At 60.2% G+C, this 27,754-nt stretch overlaps 1 protein-coding gene and 1 long non-coding RNA gene across 8 annotated transcripts; one reads left to right on the plus strand and one right to left on the minus strand.

Moving 5' to 3' along the window:
- Positions 1-5,433: 5,433 nt before the first annotated feature.
- TMEM250 (transmembrane protein 250) lies at positions 5,434-8,996 on the minus strand. 6 transcript variants are annotated; one of them, XM_041726921.1, is made up of 2 exons: positions 8,894-8,996; positions 5,434-7,764 (listed from the first exon to the last, which is right to left on the minus strand). In XM_041726921.1, the coding sequence occupies exon 2, from the start codon at positions 7,712-7,714 to the stop codon at positions 7,226-7,228; it is 489 nt and encodes a 162-aa protein (XP_041582855.1). In that variant the 5' UTR covers positions 7,715-7,764; positions 8,894-8,996; the 3' UTR covers positions 5,434-7,225. The 6 variants fall into 6 exon arrangements, with proteins under 6 accessions (XP_041582855.1, XP_041582856.1, XP_041582850.1 ...); XM_041726922.1 differs by having other exon boundaries at positions 8,890-8,912; XM_041726916.1 differs by lacking the exon at positions 8,894-8,996 and adding an exon at positions 8,520-8,863.
- Positions 8,997-10,511: 1,515 nt separating this feature from the next.
- LOC121473720 lies at positions 10,512-14,826 on the plus strand. 2 transcript variants are annotated; one of them, XR_005983212.1, is made up of 4 exons: positions 10,512-10,560; positions 11,306-11,390; positions 11,509-11,668; positions 12,563-14,826. It is a non-coding gene; the product is annotated as an uncharacterized LOC121473720 (long non-coding RNA). The 2 variants fall into 2 exon arrangements; XR_005983211.1 differs by lacking the exon at positions 10,512-10,560 and adding an exon at positions 10,986-11,227.
- Positions 14,827-27,754: the final 12,928 nt, after the last annotated feature.

The following is a 27,754-nucleotide window of genomic DNA, read 5'->3' on the forward strand; positions in this document are numbered from 1 at the left end:
TCAGAACGTGTGTCCTCGGGGCACCTGGGGCACAGACAGTTAGGAGGCCGACTCTTGGTTTCAGTTCAGCTCATGATCTCAGGGTTGTGGGACGGAGCCTCACGGCGGCTCCGCACTCTGTGCAGTCTGCTGGAGATTCTCTCTTCCTCTGCCCCCCACTCTGCACGTGCATTCTCTCTCTCAAATAATAAATCTTAAAAAGAATGTGTGACAGCCCCCCCAAAGTCCCGTGTCGGAACCTAACCCCGCCGAGGTGGAGGTGAAGGTGTCAGGAAGCGGGAGGTGGTGGGGTAGAGCTGAGGAGTGGGACCCCAGAAGCTGTGGCATCCCTCCCGCCCTGTGAGGACATAACGAGGTCACATCTGAGAACTGGGGAGTGGCCTTACCAGACACCGACTCTGCGGGCGCCAGGACCCTGGACCCCAGCCTCTGGATCCCCGGTTGTGACCCTCAGGGACAGCCTGAGACACGACGGCCCCTTTGCCCCTTCATTCTCTCCACAGCCGTGGAGTGCACCAGCCCCAGGAGAAGGTCCGTCCACCCAGCCTGAGTTCAAGACCAGGGACAGGTCTAGGCCACACAGGGCAGAGAGGCTCTCCCTCCCCCACGCAGGGCCCAGGGCCTGGGCCCCTGGCTTCCAGTACCTTCCAGGCATGGACAGGGCCACCCAGAACTCCGCCCGCAGGCCCCCACCCTCCTCTCTGTTGCCCCTGCCTGAGGGACTGTTAACCCTGGGCTGTCTTCCTCTCCTGGGCAGAGCTGTATGCAGCAACTCTGACCACTCCGGACTGTGAGCCTGGATACTCTTGCCTTCCTCTCCTCCATCTCACAGGAAAAGCTGGTCGTGGAGGGGAGCAAATAGCCGCACACGCAGCGTCTAAGAAACGAGGCCGTTCATGGGAATCAGCTCTAGGACTCCATGACCCAAACGTGGGGAAGGCAAGCGGAGCACACGTGCCCTCCGGCTTCCTCCAGCAGGGTGTTTCTGGGGATTGTGGCCACTGGGGGGTCCCCAGTCACCCAGGGGCCCCAGACCCTCTGTTCTCCCTGAGAGCACGGAGGGGGAGACCCAGGGGCTGGGCACAGGGGGCAGGGCCAGTCCACCCTGCCCCGCTCACTCTCTGGGTGAATGGGGGCGGGACCCAGAACCGTGGATGGTGGAAAACACACACACACACATGTGAGCACACACGCAGACTAGAGGCGGGCGGGCTGGTGGGTCGAGGGGGCTGCAGCTGCTCTGGGAAGCAAGCGCCACTCGACGCACAGGTGGTGCGTAGCGCGGGCTGAATCAGCTCCAGGCTGTGGCATCGGAGGCTCCTCGCACCCAGGGAGCCCGGGAAAGCAGGCTCGGGTTATCAAAGCACAAGTTGGAAAACATATAAATAATCTGTTACCATTTTTTGTCAGGATGTTGTTGTAAATGACGAATTCATGATTACGACTCAGATTTATATCCTAGGAGGGCTGCCCCTAGCCTGTGTGGGCAGGCAGGGCAGGGGGCATAGACCCCCCCCCACTCTGAAGAGTGGGCTGTGGCCCCTCCCTGGGGGAGGAGGGCAGGGGGAGGGCCTGGGGGCCAGGGGAGAGGGGTGGGGAGGCAGAGCAGGGGTGCAGCTGGGCCGCTGCAAAGACCAGGAGACTCACCATCTCTGCTCACCTGGGTCGGCCTGTGGGGCACAGGAGTCAGGGTAAGCCCTGGGCTGCATGGAGGGGCAGCTCCCTGGAAGGACTCCTGCCCATGTCTCCCTGTCCAGGCCCCAGCGGGGGCGGCAGGGTCACCACTCCCTGCCCATCTACAACCTGTTCTGGGTCCCCCTGGAAGGAAAGGGCCCCCGGTGCTCTAGGTGACCTGGAGCTGACCCCCACAACCCCCATGGTGGGCACAGCACCCCCATGCAAGGGAACACGCCTCCCAGGAGGCCACCTGACTGCTCCTCTCTCAGTGATGTCACCATCAGGCTGGACGGATTGATTTCTGCATGAATATTCATGCAGCATTGCAGCCAGGACGAGGCATTAATATTCTCAGGAAGCAGAATGCACACGGGTCCTCAGACCCAGGGCTGGCTGAATGGCGGTCAATATGCAGCTGCTGGGAAGTGGCTGTGTGCTTTCCAGGCACTCGCAGGCCTGTGGGGCTCCTGTCTGAGGACATCCTCCTGGGGCCCGCTCCCTCTAGGGGGCTGCCCACTGTCGGGTGGGTAAACCATAGCCTCCCACCCACGCCCGAGCCTAGTCGCCCTCTGCCCTCTTGCTCTGGCCTCTGTCCTGCTTTCCCAGACTCCTCCTCGGGCTCCCCGCCCTTCCAGGGTGAATGATGAAGGTCCCATCTCCCACTCACACCCCTGTACAGGACCCACTTCACCAGGGCAGCACGTGCCTGGCCCAGGCCTGCCCTCAGTGTCACCCTGGGCTCCCCACCACAGTTAGAAGCCCACCAAACCCAGGCCAGGCCCCAGGGGGTCCTGGCACGCGCCCTGCCCAACTCTGGCCCAGGGCTCAGGGTCGGCGCCCAGCCCCAGGTCAGGGTGGCAGGCAACCCCGGCTGAACCGGCCCGAGGTGGAGGTGTGCCCAACCTGGACTTCCTCCCTGGGCCGGGGTAGCTCTGCACAGCACACACCCTCCTGCAAGCCCTCCCCCGGCACCAGGCACAGAGTCGGCCACACAGAGAGAGCCACAGCAACCCTGCCAGAGGCCCCGTGTGACACAGCTGCCAGCAAGCCTGGGCATGCTGCCCGTGGGGGCGGGGGAGGGGCGCAGCCCTAGAGCTGATTCAGCGGCTCCCTCCGTCCTCCCTGTCCCCTCTGGGCAAGGATGCTGGTGAGGCGGGGCGCTCCCTCTTCTGGGAGCTGTCAGGGCTGCCCGCCAGCCTGCTGGGATTTCTGGAAAGTGGCTCCTGCATGCAGCTGGGTACAGAGCAGCAGGCGAGCCTCGAGGGGTTGGCCCACAGGAGCCCTTTCCAAATAGCGCGGGCGCGTGTGCGGGCACGGGCACAGGAGAGGGAGAAAGAAGCAGGACTGGCCCTCCGCGGAGGGAAAGAAGCTCTCGCCCTTCCCAGAAAGTGCTGAATCAGCACCAAGCGCCCTGCCTCCGCCAGCTCCCAGCTCCCTTGTCCAATCACAAGCAGGGAGCGACAGGGACCTCTCAAGGTCAGGGCCCATCCATATCTTCAATGTCTGTGCAGCCAGCCCCAGCGGCTCACCCTACTCCACAGCAGCGCAAATGTCATACTCTGGTCCAGAGCTGGGCGGTGCCTGCCCCAGCCACAGTCCCAGGTGGGGCTGTGTTCCTCTGTCCCTCCCCCACAGCCCCTGATGGGCCCTCCCGTCAAGGTGTAACACCGCCCACCCCTCCCCCAGGGCCAGAGGGGGCATCTTCGGAAATGCAGATGAATAGTACCCAGACTTTCACATGGTTGGTTTCTGCAAGTTCCCAAACACCATCCCTCCCAGCCACAGCTCCCGCTGAGGCCTTTCCTCCCACGTCCCCAGCATCCCCAGCGTCCCCAGCACCCGGCTCTCCCCTGCAGGGACTCAGCACTCTGCTTCATGAAAGGGATGCGCTGCTTCTCCCCCTCCTCCTCCCTCTGCTCTCTCCCTCCCTGCCCAGCTTCATCCTGACCCTGAACTCCCAACCCTGCCTGACCCACCTCCTTGCTGCCAGCCCAGGAGACCTCCTGGTACCTCCCCACATCCTACCCCCCTAGCTGCCGGCAGGCCAGGCTCCCAAATCAAGGGCCCACCTGCCACCACTGCTGCTCTGGGGCAGGCACTCCCACCTGCAGAAACTTCCAGGTCTTTTCCTCCCTCTCCTCTTCCCCTCCTGCTCTCCTTGGGCCATCTCCACCCACCTCCAGTCCTGCCCTCCCAGCCATCTTGTCCTGGGCTGGCTCGCTGGGGCCTGACCCACTGGCTGTCCCAGGTTACTTCCTCCCTTGCCCCAGCCTCGAAGGCAGCCTGGGTGACCTGGGGGTGAGGAGGCAGCAGGACACACAGGCCGGGCGGCTTTGTAAGGATGAATCCAGCCCCAGCGCCTAGCACCTGTTAGCATTGCCATGGGGTTCTGTCCTGGCTGGGCCCCCGGTCCCCGCCTCCCCCAGCCCACAGAAGCCTCCAGACCTGCAGCTCACTTGTTTCTCCTGAACACGTGGAGCCCGTCACGAGCACACACTCTGCTCCAAATAAGACATTTCAGCAGAATACCTGCTGCCCCAGAGGCTGCCCTCGCAGGTCACCCTGCCCACCCTCCCAGCCAGCCCCCTGCCCATGGGTGATGCCCTGAGGCTGAGACTCCTCTTCGGGTGTGGCGCTCACTGAAACCACAGGTCACCCTCCTCTCCCACTGCCTGGCCCAGGGGGCATCGTATTGTCAGGTCGCCACATCATCCTTGAAGACTGGGACGGGGACTAGCGGACAGGGGCAGGGGGCAGGGCCTGAGGTCACCTCAGCCCCGGGGCAGGAGTCACCGGAGGGCTCACGCTCACCAAGCACCATCAGGACCTCACCAGTCCGACTTCTGCCCCCCTGGGTGGTACCCGGAGCCACCCCAGCCCAGGGGCACTCAGGGCCCCCGCCAGCACAGGCAGCCCTCCCGGCACATGGGCGTCCGGAGCCTCGGAACAAGAAGCCTCGGGGGAGGCGGGCGTCCTCGAGGCTCCGGCTCCTGGTGGCCCGGGCCTGTGAGGACCACCCTGCACGGCCGGCTGGAGGGAGGTGTGGCGACATCTGCTCGCACGCCCACCCCAGCCTCTGCGGCTTCCAGGGATTTTACCAGCTCTGCCATCAGGAGCTAAACCCCAAAGTGACTTGGGCTGTTTTCTTCTGAGAAAACACCCAGTTCTATACAATTCTGGAAACAGCAGAGAGGCTGCCTTTCCGTGGCACTTTCTGGCCGGTGGGGGGGCAGCTTGGAGGGACATCGCACTGTAGGGGAGCTGGGAGAGGCGGAGAACGGGGGCATCCCCGCACAGAAGCCTAGACCTCCACAGTGAAGACACATAAGTGCTAATGTGTCTCTCGTCTCTCCCAGCATTTCACGTCAAGCAAGAACCACAGCTTTGGTTTTCAGCCAGCATCTTCCTCACGCACACGAATCTTCCCCTGAAATGGAGCTCACCCTGGACACTCGGTTCTGTGATCTCTTTCCTGGCCTGTGAGGACCCTACACACTCGTCTGCTGGTGCCAAGTCGGCGTTCGTGGGCCTTGCCAGGACCTGCTGCCAGCATGGCCGTCCTGACCCAGCTCCCAGCTTCAAGGTCAGGGCAGGCCCTCAGAGGCCCCCGCATCTGCTCCTTCCATGGTATCACTGAGGCCTGCTTGAAATGTTCCAATGTTACTCGTGACAGATGACAGATTCTGTGGCGTTTTTGGTCTTTTAGACCCTCAAAACAGGAATAACAATTCTGAGCTTCAAGCAGCCACTCCATCAACAGGTTAAAAAAATAAGTTTAATGCAGGTGACTCATTTCATAAAGAATTTAACAGGCACTCGAGACAACGAGCATCTCTGTGTTCAATGTGCCAGCTCCTCCGTGGCCCCAACAACATTGGAGGTGGCCCGGCCAGATCCCTCCCGCTGTCCTGACTGTGCGGACATGTGTCCACCTCAGTGACAGAAGGTGGGGGGCGGGGGGAGGGGAGTCTGAGTTCATTAACACAAAACAAAACTTTTAGGAAATAGCATGATTTAGTGCAAAAGGTTCTCTGTGGCGCTGAAATGTGGGATCCGTGCAGGTCAGCTTCCTGCCTGCCGTCCAGGCAACAAAACAGACTCAACCTGAGAAAGAATTTCGTTCAAGGAGCCTTCCCACTGTCCTCAAGTCAATGATTGCTGGGTAGAAGCTGGCTACAAATCTAAGAGCAGAGTTTACAGCCAAGCTTTCTCTACCTGATTTGTGTTTTTCTTCCCTTGGCACCCAACTGTGTGACAGCTCCCCTAGCCACTGGACTGCCTGGCCACGCAGGGTCAAAGGGGCCACTGCCCATACCCAGGAAGTGGCACTGGAACAACTTGGGGTGAAGCAGGTCTGTCACCCCAATACAGGGCTGTGTTCTGTCCCTGGTCTCCACATGTTATCCCAGCACGATTGTCCAGAGCACCTGCTCACCTGCCCAGGAGACCCACAGTGACAACAGAGCCACTAGGCCACCGTCTCCTCTGACAGAGAAGGCCAAGAGCAGGGTCTGGGCAAGACTCTGGCCCTCGATGATCTACTGGCAGAAACAGCCACAGGGCATGGACCCAGGGCAGCCGAGTCCCTCGCTTGGGGCTCAGCCCTGGTGCACAAACCTCTAGGAGGTGCTCTTTAAACAGAAGCTCTGCTTGTGTTTCTGTGGTACACACTCAGAGACTGTGCTCCTCAACACCTCTGGCCTCACTTCCAATTCTAGCCATCCAAAGCCCAAAGGGCCCCTACCTGCCCCCCAGCTGGAAAGGAGTTAAGGTACCTCCTCAGAAATCTACATTCGAAGAGACTATGGCCTCCAATTTGACATCTTGAACAAACCTGCCCAAGAGGAAGACAGATCTGCCCTGGACCCAGCACTCCCCTGGGCTGGCCCCTGATCTAGTAACCTGCCAAGGCAGCCCGTGACTCCCACTAGACCACATCTAAGCAAACCAACATGGCCCTGAAGTTTGGCCTGGGACTCAGGCCCCTGAATGCCTCTCGGGGTGGGGGTGGGGAAGATGGAGGGACTGTGGACTGTGCCGGGATGTGGGTGGCCCAGAGCAGAGTGAACAGCTTCGTGGCAGTGTGGTACATCAGCTATTTGAGCCTGACACGTCCCTAAGGCTGGGGTGGGGGCCGGGGCTCACGGGAAGGGGGCTCCCACACCACCTGTGATGCCTGTGCTCTGGACAGGAGGCTTGCCCAGAGCAGACTGGGCCAGTGGGCCTCGCTCTGGCACAGCCTGGAAAAGTGAGGGCTGGAAGCACAGGCTGGTGGCCAGTGAGGCACTGTACCTAAGCGAACACACAAGGAAGGGTCAGAGCAGAAAACCGGCAACAGAGGGGGCGCCAGCGTCCCCTCCACAGAAGTCTCAGCACCCCGCCAGGACCCATGTGTGGGAGGCGGACACATCTGCAGACCCCATTCGCAGGACGGGCTGGGAACAACAGAATCCTGACCTACCCCATCAAGAAAAGAACACTGCCACGGGTGCATCCACCACCACGGTCACAATAAATAAACCCCAGAGTCGAGGCCCACTGGTACCCCTCACATGTCCACAAAGACCATGAAGCACCAGCCCAGGCCCCCAACGAGCAGCACGGTCACTCGGATACCATAGATGAGCAGTTCGTTGAGGAGGCGGAAATCCACGCGCCGGCGACCTAGCAGCAGCAGCAGCACCGACAGCTTGAGCTGGAAGCGCAGCAGGACACGCACGCCCAGGTACTGCAGGCAGAAGAGGGTGGCTAGTGCGCCCCACAGCGTGGCTGTGAAAAGGCTGCAGCTAAAGTAGAGCAAGAAGCGGATGAAGCCGTAGAGCCAGCGCGCCCGGATGTAGACATCGAAGTTGTTGTACTTAGTACGGGCCAGGCGAGAGGTGCGCGCCGGCCCACAGGCTGCGTGCAGGCAGGTGGTGTGCGGGCCGTGGAAGGAGCGCACCCGCCGCGGGATGGGCATGACCGGCATTGGGGCCTGGGCGCGGGTGCTAGCTTGTGGGTGCGGTGGTGTCCAGGTAGCAGTCAGCATAGGCGTCATGGGCACCTAGGTCTGGAAGCCAGCCGCTGAGCCCTGGGGGATGTGGCGGCCTGCAGGAAAACGACAGAGAGGAGGTGGGTAAGCCCCAAGATGAGCGAGCAGGTGCCAGCCCCAGGGCCACAGTGGAACTGCCCCTAGGGGAGAGGATCTGCTCCCACTCACATCCCCAGGGCCTTGCCCTTTCCACGGGCACCTACTGGGGACACTTCCAAGGGACAGAACACACACACAGATGAGTTCACTTCTGCAACCAGGCCAGCCAGGTGCTGCAGAGCAGACAGCGGTATCGTGGTCACTCACCAGGGGTCACCTGGAGCACCTCACCCGCCCATCCCTGCCCTGTAAGACAGGGATGCCCCCAGCTGCGTCCCAGGGGTGCTGGGAGAAGGGGTGACCACCGGCGGCGTCATGACAGGCCTACAGACCCAGTGATGGGAAAAGAGGAACAAGGAGGGGCTCTGTGGTCACCGCCATCACGGGCTGCCTAGGTGACTGGCGGGTGGAAAACCTGCAGGTACAGAACACGGAACGGGGGCAGCCAGGTTGGTTTCAGGTTGGGAGACACCATCGCATGGGCGTCGGCCTGGCCGTGCCTGGGGTCGCAGGGTCGCAGGGTCGCGGGGGCGCGAGGACATCCAGCCCTCCCTGCAGGCAGGACCAGAGCGGGGGCGGACATCCGCGGGCGGGCGGCTCCGCGCTTCCCTCCTGCGGCCCCGCCGCGTCCCGCCCGCACCCCCGCCGTCCGCGCCTGGGCTCCCGGGCCGGGCAGGCGGCGCACCCCGGCGAGCACCGGCCCGCCGCTCACCAGGTGCCCTCTCCGCGCCGGCGCCGGGGGAGGCCGGCGGTGCGGGCGGCCGGGCCTGCGGGGCCCCCCGGCACGCGGGGCTCCAGGAGCAGGGCAGCCGCATGCTGCCCACCGCGCGGCAGCTGCGCGGCCCGGCCGTTCACGCGCCCCCTCCCGACACCGCCCCGAAGGTCCCGGGGCTCGCGCGCCAGGCGGCCGGCAGCGTTTGGCCCAGCGTGGGAGCCGTAGCGCCGTCCCTCTGCGGCCACCGTAGGACCTTCCTCCAGCCCCCTCCGCCCGCGCCGACACCGAAAGTGCCTCCCTTCCCCCCGGCTCAGGGCCGTCTCGGAGCGGCCGGAACTCGATGCTTCCCCAGGGCGTACGTGCTTACGTGCCTGCGTGCGCGCGCGGCCCTTAACGCGGCCGCCCGGCGCCTCGCCCCGCGTACGCCGCAGGCAGGTCGGTCTGCTCTGCGCAGGCGCAGATCGAGGGCCTGCGCGTGCGGACCACGGGCAGCCCCTCCGCGCACGCGCCGCGGCTCCCGAGGCGGCTGGCAGTGCGCAGGCGCGCCCCCCGTGGGCCGGGCCGGGCCGTGGAGGGGCGTCCTGGTCCCCGCCCCGCGGGCAGGCTGACTGCGGCCGGCGCGTCCCGGGGTGGTCCGCCCCCGGAGAGTGAGGATTCCGTGCAGGCTTGTTACGTGAGCCCCGCGGGCGTCAGCGTCGCGGAGACACTGGGCCCCGGGCGCTCACTAGTCTACGCGGTACCTGTGCCCCGGAGGCTGGAGGCCAGCCGCTCAGGCACCCTTCCGGGCCAGCGTGGAGTCTGCTCTGCTCCAGGCTGGCCGCCCGCCGCCTCTCCAGCCCTAACCCTAACCCCAGCCCCCCGTTGGGGGACTCCCGCACCCCAACCCCGGAGCCCCCCGCAGCCTAGCCGCAGCTCCCCCAGCCCCCGCACCCTAACCCCAAAGCCTCCAGCGCCCCACGGACCCTTGCACGCCTAACCGCAGAGCGCCCTGTACCCCTAACCCCAGGTCCCCCAGCCCCCTGCACCCTCGCCCCAGGGCCCCCAGCCCCCCCGCACCTTAACCCCAGGTCCCGCAGCTCCCCGCACCCTTAACCTCAGGTCCCCCAGCCCCCCGCACCCCTAACCCCAGGTCCCGCAGCTCCCCGCACCCTTAACCTCAGGTCCCCCAGCCCCCCGCACCCCTAACCCCAGGTCCTCCAACCCTCCACACCCCTGGCCCCAGAGCCCCCAGCCCGCCTCACCCTAACCCCAGGTCCCCCAGCCTCCCCACATCTTAACTCCAGGTCCTCCAGCCCCCCACACCCTACACCCCAGCACCCCCACCCTAATCTCAGAGCTCCCCACACCCCTAACCCCAGGTCCCCCAGCCCTCCCTTAACCCCAGAGTCCCCAGCACCCCACACCCGAACCCCAGGTCCCCCAGCCCCCTGCACCCTAACTCCAGAACCCCCAGCCTCCCACACCTTAAGCCCAGGTCCCCCAGCACCCCGCACCCTAACCCCTACCCACCCCCGCCCCACCCCATCCCTGTTTCAGGGCTCACTTGGTTCTGGCCCAAGTGGTCCTGGCCATCGTGCTCCTGCTGTCCTGGGGAGCAGGGTCTGGCAGGATCAAGTGCAGAAGGGCCCGGACGTGTGAACAGTGTGCAGAGCAAATGTGAAGCAGCAGCAGGAGAAGATGGGAGAGGAGGATATTTTAAGGAGTATTTCTTAAAATGCAGGCTTTGTGCAGGCTGGGTTTCCTCCCTTCCTTCCTTCTTTCCTTCCTTCCTCTTTTCTTTTCTTTTCTTTTCTTTTCTTTTCTTTTCTTTTCTTTTCTTTTCTCTTCTCTTTTCTTTTCTTTTCTTTTCTTTTCTTTTCTTTTCTTTTCTTTTCTTTTCTTTTCTTTTCTTTTGATTATTTATTTATTCATTCATTAGAATACACAGAGAGGAGAGAGACAGAGGCAGAGACACAGGCAGAGGGAGAGGCAGGCTCCATGCAGGGAGCCCGACGTGGGACTCCATCTTGGGTCTCCAGGATCACGCCCTGGGCTGAAGGTGGCGCTAAACCGCTGAGCCCCCCCCCCCCCCCCCCCCCCCCCGCCGCCCCACCCCAGGCTGCCCCAGGCTGGGTTTCTGCAGTAGCTCCCTGCTCATGCTGGGCCCTGGGCTGGCGGTTCTCCTCTCCACCCCGGCCCTGGTCTCCCCCAGGACATCCCATACAGGTCTCTCCTCACCTCTGTGAGGGGTCCCGTCACTCTCATGTATGACCTGGCCTTTCATATACACTTGTTCTGTTCCTTGGTGCTGTTTCCACCTGCCAAGCTCCTACTCACCCTCAAGACCCCAGTCCCATAGCCCCTGCTCTGGAAAGCTGCCTGGAACCACATGCCACCCCTTCCTGGGACCCTTACACTTCTTGCGCGCGTGGAGGGGGCTTTTTGTGTTCCACCCCTGGGGCTGCGAGGATTTGTGTGTAGACCTGTGTACCCCAGTGGCCTGCTGTAAGGCGTGCTTCTACCTGGGGAGCCAGCCCGCGTGCACGTGTTTGAGCAACTGCAGCAGCTTCTAGGAACAGTACTTCTGAGCACACAGTCCACTAGGTTTTGTTGCTTTGCTGTGAAGATGCCAGATGCCACACACCTGCAGCCTTACCACGACCAGGGGAGGATGAGGATGGGGCTATGTTCTCTTGGCTGCCCGGGTCGCCCCCAACACCTGCTGTGTTTGTAGATTCTCATTGAGGGGGTCCACTGGGGGTCCTTGTCTTGCTCCGGTCATCCTGAGTACCTGCTCTCTGCAGGCCTCCCAGCGGGTGTCAGGCTGTAGGCGGTGGCTGGGCGCCACCTGCTGGGACAGCGTTGGGGTTGCCGCAGAGCTGGCCAAGGGTGAGTGAGTGGGAAGGGGGACTGGAGTGAGGGTGGCTCCTTGGAGGCTTGGAGGGGCGAGGGGCAGTAAAATCAGGCCAGCCCAGCCCACTCCTGCGTTGTCCGTGGCTGCTTTCAGGTCCCTGTGGTGGGAGTGAGCAGCCTCCGGAAGAGAGCCAATGGCCTACAAGCCTGAGAACCTTGACTCTGGCCTTTGTGAAGTTTGTTGGCTGTAAATGAGGGAAGGACAACTGTCACCCTTGGGTCACGTTCATGTAGCTTACTGGTCTTTGGCAGAGGTCAAGTGAGACTGAAAGCTTATGGTGAACCGATGTTAGCTGTTGTGTGTGCTCAAGGCAGGAGAGCTTACCCCCCACCCCCACCCTGTGCCCTGGGCTTGGCTTAGTTGAGAGGCCTGAGCAAACCGCCTCAGCTTACGGAGGGGCTCAGCCTCCGTGGTCTCCACACCCAGTGCCACTGTCCCACCCCTCCAGCAGACATGGGCTGGAATTCCCGCCCACTGACCCTGTGCCACCCAGCTAACCCCGGGCCACTCCACTGACCCTGAGCCACCCAGTTTACCCCAGGCCACCCAGCTGACCCCGAACCATTTCCAGGGTGGTGATGTCTGGTAGACACTGGGCCACAAGGGGAGCCCCGGGGGGCAGGCATGTGACAGGTGTGCCAGGGGCATGTGGTGGGTATGTGGGGAAGCCACACAGGGGGGCTTCAGGGCTGCGCCTATCTGAGCGCATTGGGGCATTGTACCTGTGAATGATGTCATGCAGGTCAGTGGGGGGGTGAGCCTCGGGGCTGGGGCCAAGACCCCAGACAGCCCAGAGCAGAGAAGCCCTAGGTGGGGCTGTGTGGGATCCCAGCCCGCAGACTCTGACCATAAGAAAATATTGTTATCTTTTCGGTACTATGATTGGGCTGGTCTGTTTCCAGCCCAAACCGTCTGAGTGGCACATGTCATTTCGAATCATTCTAACCACGTTGGGAGCAAGTAGCTCTCGGATGAGGAGAGAATTTTTCTTATTGGGCCTTACTCAGACACCCGGGGTTGAGTCTGGCACTGCCAGGTGTGACACACACACAGTGCCACCTCCTCCGGGCTCCCTGCGGGCATCGCTGTTGGGTTGGCACTCCAGCAGGGTCCCTGGTTGTCTGACCAATGGCCCTTTCCCTACTAGGTTTCGGTTGCAGAAGTCCAGCCTCCTTGGGTGGCAGTTTGCCCCGCTGATGGATCCCAGCATCTCCCACCCCTGCCGTGGTTCCTCCTTCACCTCTTTGAGCCCCGGGAGGATGCTCTTCTGGTCAAGGCAGACCCTGGGCCAGAGTCCGGGGAACCACTTGCCGGTAACTGGTCCTAGGAGCCTGTTGGACGCCCAGAGGCTGGTCAGCATAGAAGCAGTAGATGGCATTCATGGAGGCAGTGCCTGCCCGCTGTCGCTCTGGCTCCACTTTTCAGCTGTGGGCAAAGGCGTCAGCCTCTCTAGACGTCAGTCTCCTCATCTGTAGAGTGGTGACAATAACGCCCAGGTGTCAACTTTGCCCCCTGTGTGTGAGGCCAGGAGCCGTTGCTGAGTGAGCCTCCAGGATGGCTGACCCCCGTGCTGGGCACGGCTGACCTGTGTTGCCAAGAGGGCGAGGCAGATGTGGCCACGTGATGCCACAGGCTCGGCCACAAACTGCTCTGCAGCCCCATCTTGTTGTCCCTTGGGTCACTCACTGGGAAAGCTAAATGATTGGAGACCAGCTGTCTGCAAGTGCAGGAGGGAGGAACCAGCCCCGCCCACCCTGGCATCTAGGATGTCCAGCCTCCAGGATATGAGGGAATACGCTTCTGTGACCTGAGCCACGGTCCGTGGTGCTCCGTCAGGGCAACCCTGGTGAACTGACACGCGTGTTGTTACTACGTTAAGCTGTCCTGTTCCAGGACCCCTTGTCGGGCAGCAGGTGACCAGCACAGCTATGAGCAGTGGTACTGAGTCATGAGCACCAGGCCATGCTGAGTCCTTCCTGTAGTTTGTCTCCCGAGAGCATTGGTCCCCACAGCCTGGGTGGGGGCGATGCTGCTGTCCCCATCTCGTGGCGTCTCAGGTACTAGCACTTAGGTCCAGCAGGGCTGGAAGGAGGGACAGGCCTTAGGGTCTCTGGGCCATGCTGGCCTGAGTGCAAACAAAAGCATTCGGCTCCCTGGCGGGGGAGTGGGCCACAGCAGCAGAGACGGATGGATGGACAGGTCCTCTGTACTCTCAGCAGGCCCACCTGCTTGGGGAGAAGGAATGCCACCTCTTCTGCTCATCCTGCCCCTGGAGCTGAAGCCCTTAAGGGCAGAGAGCCCTGTATCCTGCCGTGTCCCTGGTGCCTAACACACAGCAGGGCCCAGTATAGACTGGACTGCTTGCCCCGCTGATTCCAGGGCCCGGCCTGAGTCGTGCCTTTAGAATCAGAAGCCTGCAGACCTGGGGACTGCCGAGGGCATTGGCCCACCCAGCTTCTGTCTGACCCCCATGCACACAGCCTGTGCGGGTGGGGGGGGCAGGGGGTCGAGGGGCGGACAACAGCAGAGGGAAGTGGACTGGGCTAGGCTCTGGGAGCGCACTCAGGCTACACCCAGGGACGTTGTGAGTGACCCCGCGGGGCGGGGGCTGCCCAGGGCTGCTGAGAGATGGTTTATAGGCTACAGACTTGCCTAGATTTCACCAGTGCCTCAGCCCCGGGGCTCTGGGTTGGATAAACTACTCAATCTTCCTAGGTGGTACGGCCCCAGTGGCCGTTAGAGGGTTTAATGATGTGCAGCCCTCGGCCAAGGCTGAGTGGAATCCGCACTCAGTAACCGCCGCCACCGCTGGGACGCACAGAAACACTTGTAAACAAGCCAGGCATAGGTCGCAGGCGGAGACCTGGCCTTACGTGGTGGCGGCAGTGGCCGCACTGCCAGCTTCCAGGCGGCCCCGCCCTCCTCCAGGCAGCAGGCTTTCTGCCACCTCACGGATGTGCCCTCCTGAAACCCAGGCCACGACGGGGACACAGGAGGCTCGCTTTCGGGGGTTCAGCCCTGTCCTGCCATGCCTCCCGAGCCCTGGCTGTATTTTCTCCTGTGCCAATTTCACAGCGACATGGCTTCTACTCCTGCTGATTGAACAGTCTGCACTGACAGGGGCGAAGATTTGCAGTGGAGCTTATCACAGCCCCAGAGCATGGGCGGGGTGGCTGGCGGGGGCGCTGGGGAGGCGGCTGTATTTATGGCATGCTGGGAAGACAAACATACGCATTTATATGTCACTTGTTGCAATATAAATGCTAACTTGTACTCCTTTCAAAACTTTTAATGAATTGTATACATTCCGAGAGATTTATAGGGTGAACGGAATGGCTCAAAATGTTACTTTTAACATATTTGTCACTTTGGCAACAGCGCCCCCCCTCAAAAAATCTGGAAGATATTGCATTCAGAAATAAATCATAAACAGGCGCATCCTAAAAGAGGTTTATTTGGGTCGTTAATGGTTGATGGGCCCCCAAGTACAGGATCTAAAGTTAAATTATGCAAAATCAAAAACAAACCTTATAATACTTAATCAGACATGCATAAAACTGGCAGGTCCAATAAATTCTCCCAATTAACTTGCTTCACATTGTGATTGCATTCGCTAATTTAATCAGCCCCGGAATAATCTGGCAGCCGGGAGCTGATGAGTGAGTGTGGGCCCGTGCTGTGGGAGGGGGCGGAGCGACGGGCAAGAGCACCCAGGTCAGGGACACTGAGAAAGGTGCTGTTTTCCACAGGGGCAGCGATTTCCCCACTTCCCCTCTCCCCAGGGGGGTGCTGGCAGCCAGGCACTTGGCTCACATCCCAACTGGGCATGCTGTCCTAGGAAGCAGGCAGCATCCACCGGTCATCTGGAGGATGGATCTGGACATTGTCATCTGGGATGAACCCCACGTAGGTTTTGCTCAGCTCCAGATCCCTCGGCTCTCCTCAGCTGTGGACACCAGTCCCCTTCCAGAACGTGCTGGGGATGGTTCTGTCCCCCCTGGAGCCTGCCCATTCTGACCTCTGATTCTCGAGTAAAGGAGGGTTTTGACGGCTACCTGGGTGGCTCAGTCAGTTAAGCATCCGACTCTTGGTTTCAGCTCAAGTCCTGATCTCAGATTGGGGGATTGAGCCCCATGTCTGTGACCAGCTCAGAGTCTGCTTGAGATTCTCTCTCCTCTCCCCTGCCCCTCCCTCCTGCTCTCTTTCTCTAAAATAAATAAATCTTTAAAAATAATAAATGAGGGGCACCTAGGTGGCTCAGCGGTGGAGTCTCTGCCTTCCGCTCAGGTCATGATCTCGGAGTCCTGGGATCGAGTCCCACATCAGGTTCCTTGCATGGAGCCTGCTTCTCCCTCTGCCTGTGTCTCTGCCTCTCTCTCTCTCTCTCTCTGTCTGTCTCTAATGAATAAATAAATAAAATCTTAAATGAATGAATGAGGGTTTTGACTCCAGTGTGCTTTATCCTTCTTTTCCGGAGGGTGGGGCGGGCAGTGACCAGCACCAGGGCCTGCAGGGGGAGGCAGGTGTCTCATCTCTGGGCCTAGGCCCCCGCTGAACTCACAGAGCTCACTCTGCTCTCCGCCAGACAAAATGTTTTATTTCATTTTATTTTATTGTCAAAACAGGGTTTACAAAAAAACAAAAACAAAAAAACAAACAAACAAACAGGGTTTACATTGCACGCCTGAGTTTGCATTCTGTGCTCCCCCCCAACATGACCTTATATTGAACATATTTCTACACCAACGAACGCTCTTCATAATCCGGCATGTAAGGGCCACGTGGCCTTTTGGTGCCCGATGCTCCATCATCTACCACATCAGTTCCTCTCTGGTTGGACATGTGTGTTGGCGCCAATTTTTTGTGATTATAGATAATCCTGTGATGAACATCCTGGTGCGTAAATCCAAGTGCACACACACGTTTCTCCTGGGTGGACAGCTGCTGCGGGCTGACCCTTCCAGGCTCCCTGTAGTGGCCGTGATGGCCCCACCCCCGACCCCTGGCCCCCTTGCTGCGGCAGATGACCTAGGGCCAAGGGCCGGGCCAGGGGCTCCCTGGCAGAGCTTCTGCCCTCACCACCCCTTGCCTGCTCTCCCTGGCACAGGCTCATCTCCTGAGAGCCGCCAAGGGAATCATGCCTGCTGTTCCCAAAACAAGCGCCATGGCGCAGAGAGAGGGATCCACCTTGTCACCGCCAGTGCGGGGCAGGCTCCACACACATACATAAGCAGGCCTGTGGTGAGTCTCTGGAAGGAGAGGCCTGAGGTCACCCCAGCAGATGCTGAGAAGTGCCCTTGTGTGGAAGCACAGAGGGTGATGGTCTGTGACACGCCGGGTGGGGGGGGGGGGGGACCTAGCAGGTGTGCAGGTGTGGCCAGGCCCAGCCAGAAGAGCAGCTTGCCACCTGCATCATCCAGACTCGAAACACGAATGCTGAGGAATCCACTCCTAGGAGGCCCCAGACGTGTCGGACCCACCGGCACACAGTGTCGGGGGGCATGTGTAACGGGCCTAGACTGTGCACTTAAAGCTGGTTCAGACAGTGACTGCACCCCAGCATGTGTTCTATCACAGTACAGAGGGCAGGGGCACCTGGGGCTCCGTCGGTGGAGGGTCTGCCTTCAGCTCAGGTCATGATCCTGGGGTCATGGGATCAAGTCCCATGTCAGGCTCCCTGCTCGGGGCGGGGTGGGGGAGCCTGCTTCTCCATCTCCCTCTCCTCTTCCCCAGGCCTGATCATGCTCTCTCTCACAAATAAATAAAATATTTTAAAAATAAAAATTAAAAAGAAAAGAAAGTGGGGGTGGGGTGGGGTGGGAAGATAAAATCATATCCCTGAATGCTTGGGTTTGTATGGAAAGCTCCAGAAGAGTAAAGAGAGTAGGTGGAGCCTGGCGGGTGGGCTGCCGGCAGGTGGGTCAGGGTGAAGGGGCTGCTGCCCTGTGCACGGACGCTGAGCTGTTTGCTGACTACACACTTACAAACGCCGCAGTGCCTGGCCTTGTACGGGCATCTGCTAAATAGGCATGTGCGCACTTGCAGTGTCAACCCTGCCACCCTTCCAGAAGCTTCTGTCCTTCCAGAGGAAATCTTCTCAAAGACACAGCTGACCCACAGGCTCTAGAGGCTCTGCAGCCCAGCCACTGTCACCTGGGCCACCCTATCCCTAGGAAACCTAACAACAGGTGTCTCCCCACAAGGGCCATGCCCTAGAAGTCTTCCTCCTCTGGTGCATGACCCTTTGCAACATTGTCCCTTCTGATCCTCTAAGAGTCAGCCCAAGTCCCCTCCTTGTGCAGGAAGCCTTCCTGACCCTCAGGGTCAGACCAAGTGCATGGGGCAGGTACCTATCTCAGGACCTATCCTGGTGGGACTACCTGCTGGGCGTGAACTCCTGGGTAGTAGGGCCTGGGTCTGCTTGAGTTGTATGACCCTCTGCCCAGCACAGGGCCTGCCTAGCCAGAATGAGCCAAGGTCACCTTCTAGGAGTCCCTAAAAGCAGGAGGCTCGACAGCCTGTCTGTCCCAGTGTCCCGGGGGCACGACTACTCAGCACCCCCATGATCCTCATTCCCAGCTGGGCCCCTTGATGCCAAGATGAGGCTGAGTGGGTAGAGGCTGATGCAGTAGCCAGCCCCAGCCCAGCTGGAAAGGAGGGAGGGCCAGGGCAGGAACAGGCTTTGGGCAGGCTGGAGGGCGAATGAGGGCTCAGCCAGGGCCCAAGGGAAGGGAGCCTTCCAGCAGTGGATTTGAAGGCTTTGTTCTCAGTGTGCTGGGGAAGGGGCGTGCGGGCTGGGTGGGGGCCCGTGAGGATGACACGCAGCCTCCACGTCTTTCTGCCCTGTGCCTTGGCATCACCAGGAGTCCCAGGTCTTCAAGCCCCACTGGGTTTTGGGGGTTTACTGGAAGGAAACATACCATGCTGGACCTTGGAGGGGCAGAAGCATCAGTCAACATGTCCCTGTGGAGTAAGGCTCATGCTGGGAAACCTGACCCTGTCCAGGTGCCCCACTGGCTAAGGCACCAGCTCCAGCCCAGGTGATGGTAGCTGGCCTGTGTTCTCGTGGGGTCCCCAGGTCCCTGGAGAAGAAGCGCTCCCAGGACTTAGAAACTGCAGGGTGGAGGCATCATGAGCAGCAAAGAGACACTGGAGTTTGGTTTGTTGACCCTCGGCGGAGAGCAGCAGAACTATGTGCCCTGGACACTGAAACTGCCCCTGTTCTGTGCCCAGATGAGCACAGTGTCCCCCGAGAAGTGACACTTCCAACCCTGGTCACCAAGCCCCGATTCCCCAGGCGGGGGCGCCGGGACCAGACTGACCTCAGGGGTCCCCACATCCTTGCTGGACCTCTGTGGTCTCACTACATCTGGGGCCCAGTTTCTGCCTGTGTGCGGTGGGGTGGGCGGTGCCTCTGACAGGGACAGGTGGGAACTGATGGGCACAGGTGTGCACGGGCAGCCCTGGACATCATGGGAGGGCCGATCACACCTCACTGCAGCTATCAAGACCTGCTGCTGGGTAAAGGTCGGCCATGAAAAAATAACTCTCTCCTCAGTGCTGGGTAGACTTTGGAGCAAACCAAATGACCCCTTCCCCTCCCCTCTCCCTGAGGTCCTTGGGTGGGAGAGCCTTCTGCTGCTCCTGGGAGCACCGAAAGTTTGCAGGCACAGGACTTGTGCTAGATCCAGCCTGTCCTGAGTGAGGCCCAGGACCAGCATACTGACTTTGCCTTTTGCTGCTGCCCAGCTGCTCAGTGTGGCTCCCCCTTCTGGCTGCAGGCCCTGGCCCCGTGGTCTGGGTCTGGAGGAACAGCCTTCCAGAGGCCCTCCATGCCCACTCCCAGGATGGTTAAGAGCATGTGGACTGGGGCATCCTGGGGCAGGTTCCTCCTCGTTATACAGGGGGGATCACAACATTGGGTGCTCACCCTGGGGCCTGCCCACTGCTTCTCCTAGACCTGAGATCATGCTGGCTGCAGGGCCACCATTGTTTCATCCGCAGTGAAAGAGGGAAAATCCTGCCCAACACTGTACTGCTGCACAGGTGGCACGGAGGGCGGGCGTGCGTTTCTAAGGAGCAGATGTCTTGGCGACTCCCACCCCAGGGGAGGAGCGCCAGGGGAAGACCGCCGAGGGCAGGGGACAGGGAGAGTACCGCTCCCCCCACCGTCCCCCCCCCCCCTCGGCCTGCCTGGTACACGCAGCAGCCGGCAGAGGGCGTCCCCCGGCCAGGATACACCCTAGCCCGCTTCCGATCCACAGGTGCATGCAGCCAGCAGTCCAGGCCACTGGCCACAGGGACCCCAGGTGGCCGCCGCAGCATCTCCAGGACCCTGCATCTCCACACAGCCAGCGCACCTCGGGCCCCGGCTCACCCCAGCTCGCCCCTACTCCCAGGAGCACCTGACCTACCTCCTGCCGCGGGGCACCCCTGCGTACACAGTGGCTAATCCCTGCTCCCCCATCTCCCTGAGGGACCCAGGCAGGTCACTCCCTCTCTCTGGGCCTCAGTGTCCTCTCAGGGTCAGCTGACTGTGAATTGGGGCCATGCTGCTGTGGGTCGGGGGTGGGGGTGCAACCACATTGGGAGCCCAGGCTGCCGCCGAGCACCCTGGGTGCCCCACTTTTAAGTGTTAGCAGAGCACTGAGGCCAGAAGGGACTTGCACCCCCGGACATGAGGATCCCCGGCAGGGCAGGTGGGGGGCACTAAGGGCCGGGCTGTGCATCCTGACCTGCCCCTTCCTGGGGTCCCCACCACCTGCCTGAAGTGAGTCATCTGGAGCTTGAAGGCAGCCGTGCCCTTCTGCCAGGCTCCTGGGCCCCCTAGCCCATGGCAGGGTGCGGGGGGCTGGACTCCCTCTGTGCCTCTGCTCCCAACCCTGAGATCCCTCAGAGGCTTGCAAGTGCCCCCGCTGCCTGGCTCCTGAAACCCCTGCGCTGTCCTCAGGTGGAGTGTGGAGAGAGCTGGGATTTCTTGCAGGAATGCAGGGGTGAGGGGTGAGGCCTGGGCTGTGTGTGCTCTGCACTGCTGCAGAAGAGTCATCTGTCAATGGGCAGCAGAGGACAGAGAGAGAGAGAGACACACCAAGAGAGACACAGAGGGTGGGAGACCCCAATACACAGGTAAGAAAACGAGGGGCACAGTTTGATAAGAAATGTGACTGTGGACGGGGGGGGGTCAGATGGGTGAGGTGGCACCAGAGAGCAGGGGCAGGGGTCTCAGATACAGCTTGATGCTCTCTGGAGCTCGTCCCCTCCTGTTGCAGGGGGTCGGTGTCCTGGCCCACACAGGCTTCTGGGAGCTGGACCAGCCCTTGGGGCCCAGCCGCTGGTAGAGTGGCTGATGGAGTCAGTAGACCCATGGACAAGCTGCCAGCTCTCCAGAAGTGTCCCCTATGTCTGTTCTTGGCACCTTCCTGGCCGCAGGTTCCTGCTGGCCTGGTGTCTTCCCATGGGTGGCCGGGGAGATGCAGATGGGAGCCTTGAAGCCTCGCTCAGTAACTCATGCTGTCCTGTCTCTGGGGGCTTCTGGGCGCAGCCTGGGTCATCCCGGGCCCCAGCCAGCTCCGCCCCTGCCTCCCCTCCTCCCCGGCTGTCTGTCCCACACAGCTCCTGGGGTTTGCTTGCAGACACAAAGGGGCCAGGCAGAGCAGCCTTGCCTGGGGAGAGCTCAGGCGTGGTGGCCTGGGGGCGGTGGCCTGGGGGTCATGGCCACAGGCTGAGCTTAGGAAGACCTGCCATAGGGGGTGGTCTCACGAAAGCGTCTAAGGGATCCGCGAAAGGGTTACATCCATGAGAGAGGATATATATACACACACACACACTATTTTTTAGGACACTTTAGGTTCACAGCAAAATAAAAGCTGCTATACCGTCTGCCGCACGCAATTGCAGCCTCTCCCATGGTCAACACCCCCACCACGGCCATTTCGGCCATTTCTCACAGTTGACCGACCTACGTCGTCGTCACCCAGAGTCCATAGTTCCCCTCAGGGCTCACTCCTGGTTTGCTACAGTCTGTGGGTTTGGACGCGTGTGCCATGTCCTGGTCCCTCTCTTGTCATAGATCCTACAGGCAGTGTCACTGCCCTGGAAATCCCACCCCCCGCCCCCGCCATCCCTCCCTCCCCACTCAGAGCCAGGCTTCACTTCTCATTCGGATTTTTTGTCTTGGGAGTCTGGCCAGGCAGGGGCCGGGGTTCACAGATGAGGAGACATGGGCTCAGGGTGAAGGAACCGGTGCCCAGCCAGGCTGAGAACGTGGCCCCTGCAGCGCTGCTCAGACCACACGCAGGGACACAAGTGTGGAGCCTGGCTCAGCCAGGTCCCGTGGGTGGCCTGATGGCCAGTATGGTGGCCCCTCATGCCATGCTGAGCTGTTCTGGTTTCAATACAGAACAGAAGGACCAAGGCAGGGAAACAATGGCCCTGGGGGAGGCATGGCACCTGCTGGCTCTGCCAGGTGCCCAGGGAGAGTCTGCAGGGGGCTGTCTCAGGCTGAACGGCCAGCTCGGAGGCCACCCTGCTGGCAGGGGTTACCAGGGACTCCCCTGGACCCCCCTGCCTGGCTCGCCTCGTTCACTGCTGTTCCCCCTTCATTCTTGGTGGCCCTAGACATCTGCCAAGTGAATGAATAATTCCCTTCTTACATGAGTCGCCTTGCTGCTCCAGCAGGCAGGACCAGGGCCCCACCACCTAGCCGTGTCCCCCCTCCCTCCCCCAGGGCCACAGATCTGTACCCCCAGTCCCCACAGGCACAGAGCTTTCCCAGGATGCCTGTCTGAGCAGCCACAGAACACTCACCTGTTTTCGGTGCAGGGGCAGGGGCGATGCATTAGCATTGCAGTAGGGTCCCAAGACTGGTGATTTCAGCACTTCAGGGTTATTTATGAATTCATCTATTTGCCGGGACAAGCCTTTCTGCATCTGGTTGCCATGGTTGCCTTAAAGTCGGTATCTTATTAATTCTGAATGTTATGAAATAAATATAGATCAGACAATCACAGTGAAGGTTCTTTTTTTTATTATTATGCAGTTTGGTTCTCGGTGCCCGAGGTAGGATGCTCCACAGCATCATGCTGACACACATCCATCAGATTCTGGGCACCTGGGCAGGGTGCAGAGAGGCACTCCTGAGCCTTGAGCCTGAGAATGGGGAGGGGCAGTGCGACAGGACTGCAGGGGAGGGGAGAAGCCTGAGGGACCCAGGCATCCTGGGCAGCCCCAGGAGGGATTCTCACAGCTGGATGGACAGTGCCATCCAGACGGGATGCCAGAAAGTTGAAATTGCCCCAAATTATTGCATGGGACTGCATGGTCCCCTCCAGCCAGGGGTGCTCACGAGAAGGGGCCTGCTCTGTGGCCTCAGGGCTGCCTGAGGCTGGCCATTCCCGCTCCATCTGTCCAGGCGGCAGGGACAATTCACCAGAAACGGTGCAAGCATCCTCATGCCCACCAGGTTTCAGGCTGGCTTGGGAGGCGAGGGCAGAAGGGTCCAGGACAGGTCGAGGATGGGTCCAGGTAGACTCTTTGTCCACCTGGCTGTATTGATTTTAGTTTCCATTCTCCTGACCATTGCAGACACTCGCCTAGCACATCTCATGGCCAGGATGGCCCTGCATCCATCCAGCCGTCGAGGCAAACACCACTACTTCACCTCCGATCAATAGAAGCACAGAGATGTGATGTCACAAGTTTGCGGTTTCACAATGATTGGGATTCGAATGTGGTCTGTTTGCTGTCCATGCATGGCCCTCACTGGCCCCTGCCCAGTCCTTCCCCAACCTGGGTCTCCTGGAAAGCTTGCCCAGGTCTGTTCTCCTGGCCCACTGCAGACCAGCGGTGGCCCCATCCTGCTTGGCCACCAGGTCGCCCCTGAGCACTCGTGCCTAGGGCAGTTCTGCAGGCGGTTTGGGGGCCAGCATCCTGGTCCCAGCACAGACGGCTTATTTGGAAACACAACAGCTTTGGCCAGGCTGGCCATTTGCTTTCACCGACCACTAAGGGTTCAGGACCAGGGGAGGGTGAGGAGCCCAGGTGGCCAGGGGAGGGAGGCTCAGCCCAGGGCTCCGCAGGGAGCTGGGGGCAGAGGGGACCACCTGGATGCAGAGCCTGTGGAGCCGGGGTGCCCATGAGACCCCTGGATGCATGGCCACTCCAAAGGGAGGTGCTCCAGGGCAAAGTAGAGGGGAGACCCTGGCACCAGACTGCTGAGTGGCCTCAAGCACTTGGCCAGGTCTTGGGAGGCCTCACCTCCTCTGTCAGATGGGGGCCATCTCCAGGCTCTCTCCAGGGGCGCCAGGAGTGGTTGATCTTCTGCAGGGCAGGATCACAGCCCCCCCCCCATCCCTCTGCAGTGCCCGGCTGCCCCATGACACCTGCCACACTTGCCACCGGGCAGCCAGACCCTGCAGGCCTGCGGCTCATCGACCCCCTCCCTCCAGGGCCACCGCGGCCTCCCCAGATGCTCCCAGCCCCCCAGGGCCTGATCAGGGCATCGACAGAGCCGTGCTCACCATTTAATTAAGCTTAGTTTAATTAAAAACCTAGGATCCTTTATTAGACTCTGTAATTGATTTAATTTCCTATGGAATTCAAGTGTCAAACACCTCTGCTGCACGAAGTCCCAGATTCCGGGGGGTGGAGACAAACGGATGGTCACACAGCCAGAGCTCCAGGAATGCAGGGGTCTCCTCCCAGAGCCCCACAGACAGGGCAGGAGCCGCCTCCCCTTCCTGCTCCCTCCCCCCCCCCCCCCCCCCCCCACTTTGGGCTTTGTCACCTGAGGAGTCCACCCTCCCCCCAAGCTGCAACTCTTGCAACCAAGAGTTTTCCCTGATGAGAAAGCCGGGAGGGGCCTAGGAAGCTGTGCCCCTGTTGCCGAAGGGGTTCTGGAAATCTTAAAGTTTGAGTTCCTGTGGTGGGTGAAGCCTCTGTTGTTGCCCCTGGTCTGCGGGGAGACAGGGTCTCCTCCAGAGGTCCCAGGAAACAGTGACATATGTTCTGACTTGGTGGGCCTCTGGATGGGGAATTCCTGCCCGGCTGCCCTTTGTGTCCCCTGCTGAGCGCATGGGGCTGGAGGGGGCCTGGGGGGGTGGACAGCCAGTGTGTGTTGACTGTCCCCTGCCCCAGCATGGATCCCCGAGAGTACAGTGCCCTGTGTGGCAGCACTGGGAAGCAGGGACATGGGAGAAAACTTTCCCTCCTCAGTCTCCCAAGAACTGGTCACCGTCAGCAGGAAAGATGGACCTGGAGGTCATCTGTGAGATGAAAACCCCTGGAACATCTGGGGGTGTTGTGAGCGGTGACCTTTCATTATTTGAAGCCACAGAAGGACAGGGCATCCTTCAGTTCAATATGTGATGGCTACCTTGGACCCCGGGTCCTCCTAGGCCAGAGAGCAGCTCTAGGGAGGAGGCTTTCTCCTCCTGGATTGGGGTACATCGTGGGGCCACCTTTTAAAATGTAGGTCAGGGGACACCTGAGTGGCTTAGTGGTTGAGCGTCTGCCTTTGGCTCAGGTCATGATCCTGTAGGTCCTGGGATTGAGTCCTGCATCAGGCTTCCCGCAGGGAGCTTGCTTCTCCCTCTGCCTGTGTCTCTGCCTCTCTCTGTGTGTCTCTCATGAATAAATAAATAAAATCATTAAAAAATAAATTAAAAGTAAATTTTAAAAAATGTGGTCGGGCTCACGAAACAAAGTGGCGGCTCCTCCAGCCTTAGCCACAGCATTTCCATTGGCACCGCAGGCCTGCTCCTGTGTGTACCCCCAAAGACCCGAAAAGGCTCTGCAGCCACGGGGAGTGACTCCCTTCACAGGTGAGTCCAGAACAGAGCGTGGATTTGTGGCCGCCTGGCAATGGGCAGATGGGGGCATGGGGGTCAGAGCTAGTGGGTACAAGGCTTCTTGCCTTTGCTTTTCAATCCTGGTAAATTGTACACAACACAAAATTTAGGTGATATCAGGGGCATCAGTGCATTCTCACTGTTGTGCACAATCCCATGTCTGTCCCCAGGACTCTCCATTTCCACGGACTGAGCCTCAGTCTCCACTGAACACGGTACGGTCTCTTCCCCCAGTCCCCTGTCTATGGGTCCAACTCCTTGAGAGCCTTCTGGGAACAGGTCCTTCAGGGCTGGTCTCCGTGCACGTGCCCTCACCTCCGGCATCACGTCCCCCAGGTCCATCCACGTCGTAGCAGGTGTCTTTCTGGGGTCATAAAAATGTTCTAAAGTTGACCTTGGTGATGGTCATACACATTCACAGATACACTAAAAATCACTGAGGGGCGCCTGGGAGACTCAGTTGGTAAAGCATCCACCTTTGGCTCAGGTCATGATCTCAGGGTCCTGGGATTGAGTCCTAAGTCGGGGTCCCTGATCACAGGGGAGCCTGCTTCTCCCTCAGCCGCTCCCCCTACTGTGCTCTCTCATTCTCTCTCTCTCTCTCCCTCCACTTAGGTGTAGGGAGATCCACTTAAGTGGATCAGAGTCCTGGTGTTTGGCTGGTGCCCAGGAGAAGGCTGGCGGGACCTCCTCTTGGCACATCCATGCCAGGCTGTCCCCATGCATGCCAGGGGCAGATGCGGGCTTGTGCCGTTGGCACCGTCTGCAAAGCTCAAGTGCATCATAGGAGCTGAGAATCACAACCCACCCGCTTGCTCTAATGTGAATCCAGAATCTGAATTAAAGAATCCTCATCTGTGCAGAGGCCCGGGGGGGCAGGGGAGGCAGTGGGGAGACCCGAAGGTGCTGGGCTTTGAGGTCTAGCTCATCCCTGTTGGCCCCATGGTGGCTTCCTGCGAGGTCAGGGAGGGTCCCCAAAATACCCATCATCCACCCAGTGTGCACTGTGGCCCTTCCCCCAGGCCGAGTCCCAGCCGCAATTTATTCTGCCTGTTTCACCTCGTAATACGATGGGCTGCACTGCGTCCTATAGGTATTGATTTTGCTCTATTTTACTGGTTTTAACTTAATGACTAGAAACCCCAAACAAATAAAATTTCTTTTTTTTAAGATTTTATTTATTTATTCATGATAGACATAGAGAGAGAGAAAGAGAGAGAGAGAGAGAGGCAGAGACACAGGCAGAGGGAGAAGCAGGCTCCATGCCAGGAGCCTGACGGGGAACTCGATCCCGGGACTCCAGGATTGCACCCTGGGCCAAAGGCAGGTGCCAAACTGCGGAGCCACCCAGGGATCCCCAAATAAAATTTCCTTTACAAATTCAGGGAGATCAATGCGTGGGACCAGAATCACTATTCTATGAGCTGAAGGGACGGTCCTCTGGGTCATCGGAGTCATCGCTCAGGGCCAGAGGCCCCCAGGGAGTCGGGGGCAGCCTTCAGTAAGGGCAGGGCCTGTGTGTGCCCAGGGCTGGCCTGGGTCCCTCAGAGAGCGAGACCACTGCCTTTCTGTGGTGAGGCCATCTGAAACCCTGTCTCCAGGTCGTAAAACAAAAAATCTAAGCATTATTCATGTTTCCAAGCCCTCAGCAGTGTCTACTCCCCGTGACCTCAGAGGGTGACCAGGGGTGTCCCAGGAAGTCCAGGCTGCAGACATCCAGGTTCTCCGGGGCAACCGCTGGGAGGGGTCTAGGAGATGGGGTTGCCTATGTCTAGGAGGAAGTGCTCTGCTGATGTTTCCCCCTGCTCCAGGCCTATGGGAACATTCCAGCACCAAGGCCCCTACGGGGGTCCCCCCTTCCCTCTCTGGAGGGGAGGGACTGGCAGGTCCTCCCATCTGATGCCCAGAAAGTGCCCTTCTTGCCCCTCCCCAGGGTCAGGGCCAAGCTGGGCAGACTGTCTCTGGGGCAGGCTCATACTTCCACCTCCCATTAGCATCACTTGGGAAGGTTTGGGTCCAGCCAACACCGGGTGCAGGAAATCGGAATCTCTCGGGCAGTGAGGCCACCCCGGGAATGTCCACATGCCTCCCTGGGTGGGGCCAGCCTGGGCCCCCTCCCCTCAGGCAGCACTACGTGTGGCAGGGGATGGGCCCATTCTCTGGACGGCTGCTGGGGGCTGGGGTTGGTGAATTCAGACAAAGAATGAGTCTCCATTAGGGGACATGGACCATTCTGAGCAGAAGCTGTTTCCTAGACCTTGGTGGGATGCCCTTTCCCCCAGCAGCTAGAATCTCTGCTCCACAGTTTTCTGCATGGCTGGGAAGCCCTCCCCTCCCCATGGCCGCCAGCTGGGTACAGCTGCAGGCTGCAGTGCAGCTTCCCATGTAAGCCTGAGGCGTCTTTGGGATGGTGGACTCAGGGCCCAGAGCGTGAGATGGCCCCTGGATGGGGCCAGTGAGGAAGGCAGAGGAGCCATCAGGCCAAGACTGTA

The sequence above is a fragment of the Vulpes lagopus genome, chromosome 12, assembly GCF_018345385.1.
Source record: "Vulpes lagopus strain Blue_001 chromosome 12, ASM1834538v1, whole genome shotgun sequence".
NCBI classification, from domain to species: Eukaryota; Metazoa; Chordata; class Mammalia; order Carnivora; family Canidae; genus Vulpes; species Vulpes lagopus.

Excerpts from the sequence above, each read along its gene's own strand:
- TMEM250 (XM_041726921.1), bottom strand. The coding sequence starts at position 7,714 with ATGACGCCTATGCTGACTGCTACCTGGACACCACCGCACCCACAAGCT.